Source organism: Hyperolius riggenbachi, chromosome 12 (assembly GCF_040937935.1).
Source record: "Hyperolius riggenbachi isolate aHypRig1 chromosome 12, aHypRig1.pri, whole genome shotgun sequence".
In the NCBI taxonomy this organism is placed as follows: Eukaryota; Metazoa; Chordata; class Amphibia; order Anura; family Hyperoliidae; genus Hyperolius; species Hyperolius riggenbachi.
In genome coordinates, this window is record NC_090657.1 from 187,546,209 (window position 1) to 187,563,047 (window position 16,839).

The window sequence follows — 16,839 nt, forward strand, 5'->3', positions numbered from 1 at the left end:
CTTTAGTGGTTTCCAGTCCTGAGGCTGGGAGCACACGTGTTTGAATCGCATGCATTTCCTGGGAGTGTGGGAAACACAAACAAAATCGCACATAACGAAAGACTATGGGCCGCATTGCAAAACACAGTTGTGTGCATTTTGCACTCCATTGTAAAAGGGGAGAGTATAAAAAAAATGCACATGCATACAAAAACACTCAACAAAAAAGTCAAAATTTACAGAAAAATGCAGAAATGCTCAAGGCAGAAAACGAATGGTTTTCCACACAGACAAGTGTGCTCCCAGCCTAAGGTTGAGGGTAGGAACACACTAGACAGAAACGCTACATACATAATGTAAGTCAATGGGCTGCATGAAAAAACTTACTTGTTTGCGTTCGGCAATGTGCATTTTTGAAAAAACGCTGAACTTGCTGCAATAAAATGCTAGCAAAACACATATGCGAAACGCGAATGCATCCAAAGTGCACTTAAAACGCACAAACGCATATGCAGCAAAACGGAACCTTTCATGCAACGCCTAGTGTGTTCCCATCCCAAACTACATACATAAAACTCAGCCAAGGCAGTCGATAGAGACCACCTCAGGTGAGAATCATTTGTAAATCTAGAGTGTGTACAGAGGTGTTACCTTAGAGCATACATGTCAAACTACAGGCCCGTGGGCCAAATCTGGCCCTTGGAGCCATCAGATTTGGCCCTCAAGTGGTTTCCCTACTTTGCATTATGTTTGGCCCACTCTAGACCACCAGAAAAGCTATACTGCAGGGTAAGCCCTAGGTCACCAGGAAAGCCATATGGGGAGGGGAAAAGCACTACCAGTGAACTGTCTAGAAAAAGGAAGGGGGCCACTAGACACCAAAGCCCCGTTCACACTTGCGTTTTGGCATGCAAACGGACCGAATCCGGATCGTATCAGGACCTGATCCGGATTGGAACCGTACGGTTCTGATCCGGATCCGATCCGGATCCGGTCCGTTTGCATCAGGACTGCTTCAGGCTGCCATCCGGATCCGTGGGGGAAAAAAAAAATAACAAAATACCTTAAAATTTGTTGGGGTCTGCAGAAGGTGCACCTGTAGAATCAGGTCCTCCGCTGTAGGCCTCACCTCCACCTCCGACATACTGCCAAACAGCTCCAGCACGTGTGTCACTGCTGCTCCACTCCAGATTTGCTGGGCCCATGTGTCCCCATCCGAAATGGCCGCTATAAATACGCATAGGAAATGGGGTAGAACGTCCGGTGTTTGTCTCCAGTGTGTTCTGTGCTTCCGTTTCCCATTGCTTTCATATTTCCGGATGGTGCAGTCAGGCTCCGGTCCGGGTGTGTGGGCCAGATGATCCGGACCGGAAAATAGCGCATGTTGGAAAAGTGTCCGGAGTCCGGCTCCGGTCCGGCTCCGTACTGTACGGAACGGACACGTGTGAACGTCCGCATAGCCTTTGCATTGCTATGCGGAACGTACGTTCAGTTTGTACAGTATACGGTCCGGATCCGGCCCGGCGGATCCGGACAGGGAATGCTAATGTGAACCGGGCCTAAGGGAGGAGGGGGCCACTAGACATCAGGAAACTGTATAGGAGAGGGAGGACCACTAAAGATCAGGTAACCTAGGCTGTTTAGCTATGCTGAATTCTCTCCCCCAGAGCATTCTGGGAGACCGCGTTTATTTTGTACTGGCTTCAGAATGCTTAGTAAACAAACATTCCGCAGAGATCACCTGACAGGACTAAAGCTGTTGCCGCTGTTGTGATAAATTTCAGAATGTAAATCAGAAAGATGAAAGATTTTACAATAGGCAAACGATGACTAATTTATACATGAAAATTACATTTAAAAAAAAAAAGCAATTTTATTCACGTTATTTTCACTACAGTTCCTCTTTAATAGCACCTTAGGAAAAGATGAGAGCTACATGTGACGACTGTCACTCATGTTTTATGCTAAGGGAATCATTCCAGTGTATTAGCCTCAGCCAGGCCTGGATTTACACCACAGCAGCCTATAGGCACAGATGCCCTGGCACCCTACACTTCCCCCTCCATGAACCTGCAAACCCCTGCTGCACTGCAAGTGTGCTAGCTGTCGCAGCTGTCACTTATTACTTACGTCCCTTGGCAGCTACAAGTGTCCCTTAGTATTAGGTATTAGGTAATAATAATAATAATAAGTAGCTAGTGGCTCCCCAGCTGAAGGGACATCTCATTGGTAGACTACTGAGAGCTGAGTGAGTAACCCCTCATTTACACTCTGCTTACGACCCTGCATAGGTAAGGAAGGAGGCTCTAGGCATAGGGGAGGGGAGTGAGCCGCCTTTCCATCATCAGGCGCCTGTAGGCACGTGCCTACAGTGCCTTATGGAAAATCCCTTTCCCTGCCCTGGCCTCGGCACATGTAAGTTGATTATACACTGTACAATACTGAATGTCCAATCTTACCACATCTATGTAGTATGTAAGCCTACTGAAAGAGTCTGTTCAGCGTATATGCAGCCATTTAACCTTCTATGACATAAATTTGATATAATTAGACATGACTGTACAATGATCAGGCCCAGATTTACATCACAGGAGCCTATAGGCACAGATGTCCTGTCACCTTAGACTTCACCCTCCGTGAACCTACAAACCCCCGCTGCACTGCAAGTGTGCTGGCTGGCCCAGATGTCACTTCTCCCTTACTTTCCTTGCCCATCATAGCTACAGATGCCCCTTAGATTAGGTAACCAGAGCTATCCTCAGTATTAGGCCTGGAGCCCACTAAAAATCGCATAGCGCTATCGCAATCGAAAGCAATTTTTAATTAGCCCTTTGTAAGCAATTTCATGAGCATTTTCCGGCGATTTTGGTAGCGATTGTAAAAAGTGTAAGCTTTTCACCAGGAATTGTGATAGCGATTTGCGATTAGCGATTTGAATTCTGATTGGTCCTTTCAAATTATTATAATTTTTTTTTACAGTTTGCAGTCATTTAAAATCGCACACAAATCGCTATGGGTAGCAATTCATGAGCGTTTTGCCAGCGCTTATATACTTTACATTGAAGCGCAAACTGTGCCCACAAAATAGTCATCGGCCATTATTTATAACAAATGCCCAAAGCTGTTGCCCGTTTCTTTTTGAATGTGTACGCACCTTACAGTGGGGCGCTAGCTGTATGTAGTGTTGATGCATTTGAGCTCTTCGAATTTGGGACATTGTCCTGAAGTCTTCCAATCAGAACTTGCATGCGGACAGAGGCAGGGGGCATTAACACACCCTTGTTTAGTGGCTTAGCTAGAGATTATGGGGCCCCATAGCAAACATTCCTTCGGGTCATAAGATGTAGGCAATCTTGAGCAATGCCACCTGCCCCTACCTTGAGTAAATTGGGCAATTTACATTCTTATGCAATCTACACTGCATATAGTCCATGGGCACTGCCACTGAGAGGGTGGAGGAACACAAGAAAGTTATTGGTGAAAACATCAAGTACCACCTGACCTGGGCCCTCTCTGCTCCAGGGTCCCATAGCAACTTCTGTAGCTGCTATGGCTATTGCTATGTGCCACAGCCTACCCTTGTCGCTGCCTCTGGCCACTCCACTCCACGTTGCGTTCCAGCTCTCCGATACTTTCTCCATCAAAGCCGGAAGAAGGAAGTATTGGAGTGATGTGAAAAGCGACGTGGAATGTAGCAGGTAGAGATGGCGACAAAGTTGAGTTTTACATTAATCCAATACTTCCACATTCTGACTTTGAAGGAGAAAATTTTGAAGAGCTGGAACGCCACGTGGAGCGCAGAGGCCAGATGTGGTGACAAGGATGAGTTATCTGCCTCTTAGCTTATTTACTGATACCAGAACCAGTCCAAAAGCTCTCATATGATTTTCAAATCCTGCTCTAGGAAAAGGAACTCAGTACAGAGTGCTGTGCTGATGGGGAGAGAATATGAGGGTAGAATCAGAATGAGGATGCAGTGTGAGATCTCCTGGATTGGCTATGTGGCTGGTTAGTGATCCGGCAAACTTACTGAACCTTTTACTAAGCTAGGCTAATGGCTAAAGGTGCGTACACACATGCGACTATAGTCGTTTGTAACGATCGTTCCCCGATCTTTACTAACGACGATCGTTACAAAAAACGAACCACCGACTATTAAGGCAAACGACGAACGAGCCAAATCGCTACAAAAGAAAGTTCTGTCTCGGCGGATTTTAACCAACGACGATCGTTTGCAAAAGTAGTACATCGTTGCAAATGGTCGTTCGTACTAGGCTTGACATGCGCATTTCACTATTTCTCCCTGAAACTTCTCATTTTTATGCGCAGGCGCAATAGTTGCTTTACGTGATGTAACGTTTGTTCTAACGATCAGATCGTTACACACATTTAAAAACTAACTTTACTCAGGTCGTTCTTTCATCAATTAAAAGCTCGTTCGTAGTTCTCAACGAACGATCGTTGTCGCTTGTGTGTACGTAGCATGAGGCTGTAGACACGGTTTTGTTTCAGAGACAATGGGTCTCTGAGGTCTTCTTATATGTCCTTTATAATAGTAACATTGTCAAGGTTGTTGATTTGCATTATGGGTTGATACTAGTTTAAAACTTCCTGAAAATATTGTCGGGCCCTTTCAATGGCCTCAATTCACTAAGGTTAACTCCTGTCTTTAATAACTCTTCTGAGCTGTTTTACAGTTATCACCATGGTGATATAATTGTGATAACTGTAAAACAGCTCTGAAGAGTTATTAAAGACAGGAGTTAACCTTAGTGAATTGAGGCCATGTCCAGTGCGTTGTGTCAAAAGTGCAGCAGACAAATGATTGTGTATACGCAGAAGGTGTGCAGACCTTCCTGTGAGCATTTTCACACATGTATGTTGCATTAGGGAACTTGCATTTCCCAATGTGAACGTGTTCATGGGGGCAAACTGCCTGTGCTGTAGCTGGGAAAAAGGGGGGAGCTGGAATCTGGTTGCTGTGGGCAACTACTCATTGGTGGTCATGTGATCGCCACAGGGCAGACATGTGGTGGAGGGAGTTGGAATGGTGGCCAAGCTCTGCAAATCACTTTGAGGGCTGGAACCCACTAGAGCGATTTTTTGAGCGTGTAGGGAGCGTGATAAATCGCTAGCGATTTCTCTAAACGCTCTGCCAATGTAAATGGATGGTGCAAATTCCACAGAAGCGATTGCGATTAGCAAAATTACAAACGCAGGACATGCAGCATTTTGTTAGCGTTTGCGCTTCAATGTAAAGTATATAATCGCTGGCGTAATCGCTCATCAAAACCTGCACTGAGCGATTTTGCAAGCGTTTTGAAGTTACTGCACACTGTAACAAAATTAAAATTAATAGAAAGGACCAATCAGACTTTAAAACGCTAATCGCTGATCACTACACAACTGCTGGCAAAACAGAAACACTTGTGTTTCTAATAACCCTTCTCTCTTCTGTACCAGCTGGACACTGCTTTATTCAAAACAAAAGCTCCATATTTGTAACACCTTCATGCTCAGGTACTTGCCTCTTATATTATTGCCTTCAGCCTTGGCTTGAGAAATAATTACCATTTTGAAGGCCTCTTTTTGGATTTAAAGTGGCCCTGTAGTGATATATAGTAGAATGCAGTAAAGTGTACACGATACCCACTTTTACGGTAGTTATCCTGGTTTCAGCCTTTAAAAACACTCTCTATAGCTAGAAACTGATGTGCATTGATTTGTAGCCCTGCCTCCCCACTGAGGCTTAGCCTTGGCTGTTTATTATGCCACATTCTCCTCCCCCCTTGCATTCTGGGAGACAAGATATTTTGCTGCTGGCAGAGCTTTTTCACCTCTGTGGCCACACCCTTATTGCACAAAGCCGCTTGCACAGGGAGGCATCATTCTACTGGGCATGCATAGTACGGTTGCGCCTGTACAAGGATGCAATGTGGGCTGCAGGATGATTTTGAAGCCTCTGGACTGTCCAGACACATCCCTACTTTCATATCCGGCTTCAGATGCACTTAAAGGTGTACCAGAGCTGAAAAAATAGAACAGTTTTATACATACCTGGGGCTTCCTCCAGCCCCATGCGCACGGATCGCTCCCACACCGCCATCCTCAGTCTTCTCCTTCTCCGGTAACGGGTCCTGTAACTTAAGCCAGTTGGGGGCCAGTCTGATGCAAGAGAAGTGCTCTCTTTACGTATTTCTCCAGCAGCCGCCGGACAGATACGTAGACGCCGCACTTCTTTTGCACAGACTGGCCACGACTGGCTGAAGTTACGGGACCTGGTACTGGAGTAGGAGAAGACTGAGGATGGTGGTGTGGGAGCGATCCGTGCGCATGGGGCTGGAGGAAGCCCCAGGTATGTATAAAACTTTTATCTTTGCTCAGCTCTGGTTTCCTTTAAGGCCCATGCAGATGAATTGATAGGTGCTCATTTTCTTGGTGGTTGTTTGACCAGTGGGAACACAAGTGCCACATTGCTCTAAAGGACCCCTGGGCAGAGGACACATGGGCAGCGTTAGGGGTGTTGGCGTCACAGATAGAAACTCAGGGCATAATTATAGTTAAATATGGTAATTATAGTTAGCCAGGTGCCCCTGCAGTGATCAGTCGGTGCCTCCGCAGGGCACATACAGGCCAAGAGCTAGGGGGGCCCAGGTGTGGTGCCCAATGTAAGAATGCAGAATGTAGAGGAAGCCTTATTATTCATTACCTGCTCCCAGCTATCCTGTCTCCTCCACTTCCTGGTTTGTTAACTACGATTAAGGGCAGATGGTAGGCCCGATACGCGTGAGTTGATCCTGTGATTTTATTGCCATGTCTGTGGATTTTTCTAATAAACTACAACCTTTTTATACTTCTACCTGGTCTGGCTTGCGGATTCTCCTTTTTTGTTTGTTAGCAAGTGCCATGCAGCCAGCCAATCCCCATGTGGCTTTCCCTAACCAGGAAGTGGAGAAGATGCGATAGCTGGGAGTAGTTAGTGTATAATAAGGCTAGTGCTGAGCATTCTGCATACTTACATTAGGTACAGGACCACTCCCAGGATCGCCTCAAGCCCCCCCCCCCCCTTCCCAGCTGCCAGCCCCTGGCGGGGGCTACAGTTACGCCACTGGGAGTAGCCATTACCCCTGAAATGCACTTTGTTTTTTATGTTGCATATTCTGCTGTTTCCCAGATGGGCTTTTTTTTAATAGTTACCGTACTTTTTTCATTTTGTGGGAAGTCATAGCAAATGCTGGGTCAGCTGACCGTCTGCAAGTAACCAAAACCAGCCAATTTAATTAGCCAGCTTATGCCTGGTACATACATCCAATTTTGATTGGCCAATCACTGGCATATTTTACCACTTCCATGTAGTATGAGAGTTTACTTGCACAATTTGCTCATAGTATTCAAAATCTGTTGACCTTCATACTACATGGAGGTAGTAAAATTGGTCAGTGAGTGGCCAATCAAAATTGCATGTGTGTGTGCACCCTAACTGACCAGCACATACTGGGTATGGCTTGCCCAGTTTCACCTCAGTGGTCTGGTCTCCTGGGTGCTGGTGTGAGTCCTGCCTCTGCAGGTGATGCCAGGGCTTGCTGGGATCTGTAGTGCTGCAGTGATGTGGCTGCACCTCCCCTCTCTTCTCCTGGGTGCTGGTGTGAGTTCTGCCTCTGCAGGTGATGCCAGGGCTTGCTGGGATCTGTAGTGCTGCAGTGATGTGGCTGCACCTCCCCCTCTTTTCTCCTGGGTGCTGGTGTGAGTCCTGCCTCTGCAGGTGATGCCAGGGCTTGCTGGGATCTGTAGTGCTGCAGTGACTCCCCCTCTGGTCTCCTGGGTGCTGGTGTGAGTCTTGCCTCTGCAGGTGATGCCAACCATGCCAGGGCTTGCTGGGATCTGTAGTCCTGCAGTGATGTGGCTGCACCTCCCCCTATGGTCTCCTGATTGCTAGTGTGAGTCCTGCCTCTGCAGGTGATGCCAGGGCTTGCTGGGAACTGTAGTGCTGCAGTTATGTGGCTGCACCTCCCCCTCTGGTCTCCTGGGTGCTGGTGTGAGTCCTGCCTCTGCAGGTGATGCCAGGGCTTGCTGGGATCTGTAGTGCTGCAGTGATGTGGCTGCACCTCCCCCTCTGGTCTCCTGGGTGCTGGTGTGAGTCCTGCCTCTGCAGGTGATGCCAGGGCTTGCTGGGATCTGTAGTCCTGCAGTGATGTGGCTGCACCTTTCTTCTCCTGAGTGCTGGTGAGTCCTGCCTCTGCAGGTGATGCCAGGGCTTGCTGGGATCTGTAGTGCTGCAGTGATGTGGCTGCACCTCCGCCTCTTTTCTCCTGAGTGCTGGTGCTGATAATTTGGTGACGTTTGGAGCAGCCTGGCTGGGACTCGGAGGTGACAACTTGCTGCAGCTGCTCCGCGGCAGACGGGCAGCAGAGGGTTAACAGTGTCACATTTAGCATTAGCGCAGAATGTAATGCCCGCATGTCGGACTAATAAGCAGGGACTTTTGCTGTGGAACATGAGATACTGCTGGTGAGTGGACTTCATCTGTGAGAGCGTCAGGGATGAGCCAGGACACTATCTGCATGGAGCTTGTATGTCCCCTACCAGGCTACCACCCCTTACCTGTGCGGGATTCCTCCGGCCACTCCAGCCTCCTCTCGCATCCGCACAAACACGCTGGCAGCACACACTGGTGGTTTGTCCTCAGACTGGCACTTTGGGGGGGGGGGGGAGGGGGGATGTGTCTTTTGATATCGCTGTGTAAAGCTGCTGCCTTATTATTTTTAATACCTTTTGGCCTCTATTTTACTTGGGGACACTTTATTTTTTATTCATTTTACAAGCCATCAGTTCTGATGCAATAATAAAAATCCAAAAAATGTACAGTTGTTTGTACAAAAACTTCACAACTTTAAAATAGGCAGCTTAACTTTTTTTCTACCATTGTCATTCATTCATAAAAGCACTCCAGCCCTTTTCGTCCTAATAATAATGATGATGATAATAAGTGTAGCTAGTGAGTGTGTTGCAGGTGCAGCCCAGCCAGCAGTAGCTGAGAGTGTTTAGATAAGAATATCACACACAAGTGTGAAGTCAAACACGGGGCTGATGCCTGTAATGTAACATTTCCTCTATAGATAAAAAAAAATCCTCATTGACTTCTCCATAGAGCTCCCTCCAGTGACTGCCCAGTCCAGGCTGCTGCCTGACATTACCCAGGGAGGCGTGGCCTGTGCGGGCCGCCTCCTACCATTGGCCAGCTCTGCCCCCCTCTTGCGCTGCGCTGAGCCCAGTCCCCACTCCCCAGGGAGGAGCCTGCATAATTGCCACATTTAGACACACAAGGAGGAATAGGCTGCATGCATTACACAGTAGTCAGCAGTTGCCCCATCAGCTTCCATGCCTGCTGGGACCTGGGGATACACAAGCTAAACACTTGGATTACAAATTTCTGATTGTGTGATCATCTGGATCCCGGGCACCATGCTGTGGAAACTGGCTGATAATGTTAAATATGAGGAGGAATGCGAGGTGAGCCTTAAGGCATTCAATCTGAACTCTGCTACTTTTGCTTTAAACGCAATGCAATTTTTGTGTGTGTTTTTGATTTTTTGTTTTCTGTATTTTGTTTGTTTTGGGGTTAAATCACAACAGGTTGTGTGTGAGTGTTTGCTGTGCACCCAGGACTAGCTTCTGTTTCCTTTTATTATGTTGATTTTGCAGCCCATCAAGGTACAATGATTGCTCTGTGAACTTGGTGAGGGGTTTATGCCTGTGGAGTGCTTGTTTTGTTTTACATTTGTATTGTTCCTGGTAGTAGTGGTGTGTATCTGTAATCTGCAGTGCTTTCTGTGCATTTGGTTTCTTTTTTTTCCCCCTTTTCATTCTCCCGATTTTATGTTCGTATAGTAAATCAACAGACCGATGCAGGACTGATGATCTTGCTATACACTCCTTCAACGCTAGTGGGCGCCATAGTCAAAGAATCCAAGGCAAATATGAGCAGTAGATGGGGAGGGTAACTGATATTATTTTGCATTTATCATTTGATATCAAAGTGATACTGTGTATTGCCCTGTGGATACTTTTTTTTTTTTTTTTTTTTTTTAAGTTTTTGAGAGTTACTATTAAGTAATAATGTGCTAAATATGGAAGGTATTTACCCTTTACTATTTAACATCTTTTTGCTGAGATCCTGTCTCCCCACTATGATGCACATGGTATTTTTTATCTAATCTCAGTTTGTTATTTAGTCCTGATTTATGATTGGTTGGTTGTGAACACACAGACTGCATAGGCAATGCCTCGTAGTATGTTTTATTATAGAGTCACTTTCAGATCCTTTATGAGAGCTGACTCATCCTCAAACATTCTGTCTTATTTGAATTCGCTCATCTTAGTCTCTCATTTATGCACATTGGTCATGGTCTGCGTGGTGCGCTTGTCCCGGCTCCTGCCGATTCGTTTCAGTCATTTGTAATCAATAGGAGGTATTTAGTAGGGTGCGCTGGTCACACAGGAGCCTGTTGGGCTGCTTTTTTGTCCTGAATTAACTAGCCCTGTTATTTTAACAACCGTGAAGCTATAATCTGCTAAAACCAAGCATCAGCCCAATTTAAACACTTAAGCTTAGGTTGCGGCCCCCCCAATTTTTTTTATTTTTATTTTTTTTTTAATCCTCCAAGCTAAAAATAGCAGAACATAGTCTGGTCAGCGAGCCATGATATTAAAGTGCAAAAAAATGTTTGTGAACTTTTTTGGGCTATTAGAATTATTTTTGAGCTAAAAATCTCATGCTTGCCCATTAAATTGAATGCACAATTATTTTTTTAACATGGATACAAATGTGGAACATGTATACCATGTTTTCAATAATTTTAGTAAGCAATTTTGAGACCACTTGCTTTTTTTGTTTATTAAACTTACCATATTTTTAAAACCAAAAATATGACACTGCATTGACAGTACTTGTGGCTTGTAGTAGCAACTTTGATATAAAGCATTGGTCCCAGACAGTAAGTTCTTGTGGGGTTTATTTCAGAGACAGTAAGACTATTAAATATGTCAGTAATTCCTTGCAGGGTTGAATCCTACTGCTGCATCCGCTGGTCCAATTGCAAGCAGCTTGTATGTGGTTTTTTTTGTGTGCAAACAGCAGCATGAAATTTTAAAAAAAGCAAAATCAATTTGTGCAGTGCTTGTCTGTTTTTGCAACTTAATAATCGTGGCTCACACACAACAGATTCGCTTAAAAGGGATTTAATAACTTCCTTATTTAATTCACCCCCCCCCATGGGAGAGAGGGAAATTAAGTTCATATGATTTTGTTTAACAGATCACAGTGCTCCACTTTTGAACATGTGGGGAGATTGAAGGATGAAGATTGTAATTTAGTGCGCTTAACAAGCTAAATCTTATTTAAAGAAAACTTGGTGTTATGAACAAATCTAATTCTTTTTTTTTTTTTTTTTTTTTATTAATTATTCTAGGATAGGCATGATGGAACCAGCAATGGTAACCCCAGGTTACCCCATCTGTCATCAGTCAGCCAACACCTGTACAGCCCAGCTCCCCCTCTTTCACACCCAGGATCTTCTGAGTTCCAGCCCCCGTACTTTCCACCTCCTTACCAGCCTCTGCCCTACTCCCAATCTACAGACCCATACTCTCACCTAGCCGACCCATTCGCCTTGAACTCTATCCATCCTTCTCACCCATCACCCAGTCAACAGCAAGGATGGCCCAACCGTCAGAGCCAAGAACATGGAGGACTTTCTCACCACAACAGATCGGGGCTGGTCCATCACATTCCATCTTTGGATCCCTCATCTGGGAGACTAAGCAGAGACTTCCAAAGACGTCCAGACATTCTTCTTCAGCATGCTACAAGCCATGGGCTGGATCCCTCCAGCCTAGCGGACAACCTTGGTCTATCAGAAATTGGCCAGCAAATGGAAGATGTTGCGGTAATGTCTTTTTTAACACAATTTTGGAAGCTGTTTGCTTTGTTTGACTTGGAAAATCTGACATGAATTTTTAACTGACAGCTTGACGTTTAATGTTCCCAGATGATTAGGTTTATAGGAAGCCATAAACTGGTTGCCAGCTTAGGAAGTCAAGCGGCTTTTGTAGTGATGATTTAGGGTTTGGAATGACCATGATTAGAAGGAGGTACATTGTAAGGAGCTTTTTTTTTCTTAATATAGTGAAAAATGATTATTTAGAACGATATGCATAAATTAACATTAATCACCAATTTCTCTGACTTTCCCTTGGATTTTCTTGCCTATTCTATATAAGGTTATATATAACCTTATTAGCACCTCAGAAGCAAGAAGATCCAAAATTTGAGTCTATTCAGGGATTACTTTTTTTTAGTAGTAGTTTCTGTTTCTCCAGTGTTGCAGTAATATTATACAGGTGTGAAATGCATACTGTATCCCCTTTTTAACTTTTGTTTTAACATTGTTCCTTAAAAAAAAATAAAAAAATAATAATATATATTTATGTTCTTTTACATTAAATTTAAATGCTTAAGGGCACTAGTTATGTAACTTTAACCTTTGTAGCCTTAACTAATGGATGCAAATAACATGTTATACATTACATTCATAAACTTCAGTAACATTAGGAATGCAAACTTTATCGACAAGTTGAAACTTTTTTTTTTTTTTTACTTTTTTATTTTACAGATCTTGCCTTGTGCCTGGCAGTGTAGCACTGCAAATTCTACTCCTATATTATAATAATACTGTGATTTAATATGGAAGATACATTTTACTATTATTGAAGTTATAATGTGGGGCCATTAAGTTGCATTTTCAAGCTACAGATCTATTCCAAACAAGAACATCATACGTTCTAGTACAGATGTTCTGCTCTTTCTATACTTTACACAAAAGCTGTTTTTATGTAGATGATTATTTGTGGTTGTATGGTTATGTGATTAAAAAGTGAAATTGGGGCAATGGATAGCCTAATGATTATTTTTTTTCTTCTTGCAGAGCTTAGAGGAGCAAGGTTTAATAATGCATGATCAGACTGTCATCAAAAAAGGTTTGTTTAAAATAAAATATTCCTCCTTTCCAAAAATTTGTGTGTAGTTCCATTAAAAAAAAATCATCTTAAAAGCAAAATATTTATGGTCTGTTTATTTATTTTTTTATTTTTTCTTAGTATGTTTTGAATATTTTCTTTAAAAATGTAGAAGGGTGACTAAAAACTGAGAGAAATAATTTCCAGCATATGCAATCGCTGTATATGAGGGTTTATTCCTTTTTTGTGTTAAAAAGTCTATTTTTATACACTTGATTTGCATTTGGTATTTTTTTTTCCCTAAATAACAAAACATGTTTTCCTTGACTCTAAACCATAAATGCATTCCAATATCCTTTTAACCCTTGAGAATTGAGCAGAAACAGAGCTTTTACTGTAAACTATCTTGATTGCATGATTGTATCATGTCAAAAATATTTATATGTCAAGTTTTTTTAAGTGGGACGATGAGTAATTCTGTTATCGCAAACATCATTTTGCTGTGAAGCGTGCAAAATGTCTGTTTTGGCTTAATTAAGATTAAGGGAACTTTTTTTTTTTTTTTTTTTTTTTTTTTCCTTTGATCTCATTTATATAGCAAATGTCTAATTTTTAAAGATCCTGCATTGTCTTACAGAACCCTAAATGATGCTGCATTTAGTCAATTTTATTTGTAAGCACTGAAGAAAGTGCAGTACCTAAATTGAAAATGGATATACAATCAATGAAAAACTTTTTTTTTTTTTTTTTTTTTTGTTTGTCTACCTGTGATACAGAATAGGGATATTTCTATACTTCTATGTAGCCAGCTAGCTGTGCAAGCTGTTAAAGGAGGGTTTTGCTCTATCTTCCAGTTGCCTGCAGATTAAACAGATTATTCTTTGAAGCTTATGTAATTTGGCTATTTTTCTGGTGTTCAGTTTTCTAAACCACCATCTGTTTTTTCCATGCTCTGTTCAAATTTTTGTACAATAAGATCTGTTCATGTTGTTTACGGTTAGCCAAACTGGCATTGCTGCACATGGGCAGATAAGGGACAAGAAGGGAGGGGGGATATGTATTTAAACAGGAAACCTACAGCCTAGGTTTAAAAAAAAAAAAAAAAAAAAATCTTTATTTTTAGAACATGCTATGGAAGTTTACATTAATTTCTTTCACCAATTTCTGAAGCTGGGTTAAATTGAATCTTGTACATTTTTGACTTTTGAATACATTTTGGGTTGATGAACTTAATTTTTTTTTCCTTTTATCACAAATATTTATTTTTATTTTGTTAGTAGCCTTTAAATACAGCAATCGATCTCTTTTTGTAGCACATCCACCACAGACCATTGTCCCTATACACAAACTTGTGTTTTTTTATTTTTGTTTGTTTTTGTGGGTTTTTTTTTTTTTTTTTTTTGAAGCAGGTTTGATAGCTTTTGGCTTATTAAGTTGTAGAGGGCTTTTTTGTGTGCAGCCAATTAAAACCTTCAGTACTGGGAATTTTTCTCCTGAATGTGGTGTTGCCCAAAAAATTTGAGCTCACAATCACCCAGCTGGCTTTTTGACATCCAGTTATTCACACTAAGCAGTGTCCACCCGCGCAAGTTTAGTTTGTAGAGAATGTGTAGATAGATGCAAACAAACAAGTTGTACATACAGCAGTTTGTCCCAGAAACAGGAACAATTGTGCAAAGTTAATGGACTTTTATATGCTGAAATATCTTTCTATTTTTCTTTCTCTCTCTCTCTCTCTCTCTCTCATCCCTTCCCCATTGATCCTAAAGAATGTAGCCTGACACTCCTGCCAGCCTCACTACTAAACTGGTCTTAACTTTTTCTGAGACATGACTTGTACCTCCTGTTTTATTTATTTAAAGCCATTGTATTGTTAATTCTTCAGCAAAGTGCTGGGAACGCTTGCAGAGATGTACAAATGCTAGGCCTTGGATTCAGATAGAGAAAGAGACACAGTGTGTATGTGAGTGTAGGCTCTTTCAGAACACGTGCACAGAGTCCTCCACGCCCTTGTGTACATGTCAATACACCTACACACTTCTGGATTTAGGCCTTAAAGAAGTTAGGAGTGTCGCAACAAGTTCTGTAGATAAATGCTGAAGTTGAGGTCTGGCAAAGTATTCTATAAAGCATTTGTGTGTATAAATTGTTATTATTATTATTATTATTAACCATCTTGAGGTACTTTTTGAAGTTGATTTACTAGCAGGGCTGTGGAGTTGGTACAAAAATCAACTGACACCAACTCCTCCGTTTTATGAAACTGACTCTGACTCTAGGTGCCCAAAAAATTGCTTTGACTCTGACGTCGTTTGAAGCGGTTATTCAGAGCGATTCTAGGCATGTGCAGAGCGATTTTCTACGCATGCGTAGCATTTTTGGTGTAGCATATTTTATTTTTTGTTACAATAGAGCTTCTGTAACTAAAACGCTTGGAAAATTGCTCTGATCTAGCACTTTTCAGAGAGATTTTCAACTTTCCTATACTTAACGTTGAGGCAGAATCGCCTCAGAAATCTGCAAAAATGCTGCAGGACCCGATTTTGCATTTAGAGGAGAAATAAAAAAAGGATCAGGTGTGCTCCATCCCAATCAAATACATTAGCCATTGTTTGTTTTTTGTTTTGTTTTTTAAATGCTCAGAACCGCTCTTAGTATGCACCATACCTTAGTCATAGACCCCGAACAAGCATGGCAATCGGATGTTTCTGAGGCATCTTTCCAATTAGGAGGCTGAACTGCCAGGCAACTGGTATTGCTTTAATGGAAATAAATATGGCAGGCCTCCATATTCCTGAAGGTCAGCTCTGCAGTAGCCAGAGAGAACTAACTGCTCTGTGAGTTCAGGCACCCATACATCTATCGACTCGGCCAATCGACCATCTGATTTGATAATTTTCATTATCGACTCTGGTGAAATCGGTGTCGCCAAGCGCATGCCTGATCGAGGATGCGACCAATTTTGGGGCGAGCATGTTGATCGGACATGCTGCAAGATGTTAGGCAATCGTGGTTGGTCGGGTGTACATCAGTAATGATGAGCGACGAAATCCCCAGCGCTGCCCACCCCCCCCCCCCCCCCTCCAATGTCCGATGTGCCTACCCTGGCACATCACACACGCAACTACGTGGGGTGCATGTATGGATGGAGACCAGAGCCAGTGGTGGCCACGGGCAAGTAGTGTATAGTGTACGTGGCACCGGAGGGGGACACATCGAACATTAGGGGATGACAGCGTCGGGCCAGCGAGGCGACTTCGCAAGACCAATTCCGGATCAATTTCAGCATGGAACTGATCGGGAATCAGTCTGCAGATATTAGAGAGGGATTTGTTTCTTGGTCAAATCTGCCCATCTTGGCTAGATGTATGGCTACTTTGGCCACTACCACCTACCCTAGGTCACTGGGGTTGTCCGTTCAAATCTGGGTTCATAATCGGAACCTCCCTACTGAGATTTGGTTGTTGTGACTATCTTTTCTATGTTAATAGAGATGATTCTATGCAGAAATGCAATCAGTGTGTTAAACGTAGTGATTTGTTGCAGGTAAAAACACTCTCAGCATGCCCTACCAAAAGGATGGACTGATGGGGATGGTCATTAACCCAAACGAAGTCTTCTGCTCAGTTCCTGGAAGACTGTCCCTCCTGAGTTCCACCTCCAAATACAAGGTTACAGTGGCTGAGGTACAGCGCCGACTGTCGCCCCCAGAATGCTTGAACGCGTCCTTGCTTGGTGGTGTCCTGAGAAGGTAAGACTCAGAGCTTGCTTAGTTCATGCAACCTCAAAAAATGGCCTATCAAACTAGGTAGTTCTGAACTCTGTATGGGCTTTTATCTTTGTTAT

The 16,839-nt window shown here is 43.1% G+C and overlaps 1 protein-coding gene across 3 annotated transcripts in view; it reads left to right on the forward strand.

The window, feature by feature from the left end:
• The first annotated feature begins 9,441 nt into the window (after positions 1–9,441).
• TFAP2C (transcription factor AP-2 gamma) overlaps positions 9,442–16,839 on the forward strand; it is a 29,953-nt gene continuing 22,555 nt past the window's right edge. The window contains exons 1-5 of one of the 3 annotated variants that reach the window (XM_068264454.1): positions 9,442–9,489; positions 11,448–11,924; positions 12,963–13,018; positions 15,684–15,697; positions 16,540–16,744. In XM_068264454.1, the coding sequence (XP_068120555.1) occupies positions 9,442–9,489; positions 11,448–11,924; positions 12,963–13,018; positions 15,684–15,697; positions 16,540–16,744 (800 nt within the window). Of the gene's footprint in view, positions 9,490–11,447; positions 11,925–12,962; positions 13,058–15,683; positions 15,698–16,539; positions 16,745–16,839 lie in introns of all 3 variants that reach the window. The other 2 variants (XM_068264452.1, XM_068264453.1) reach the window with 2 other exon arrangements.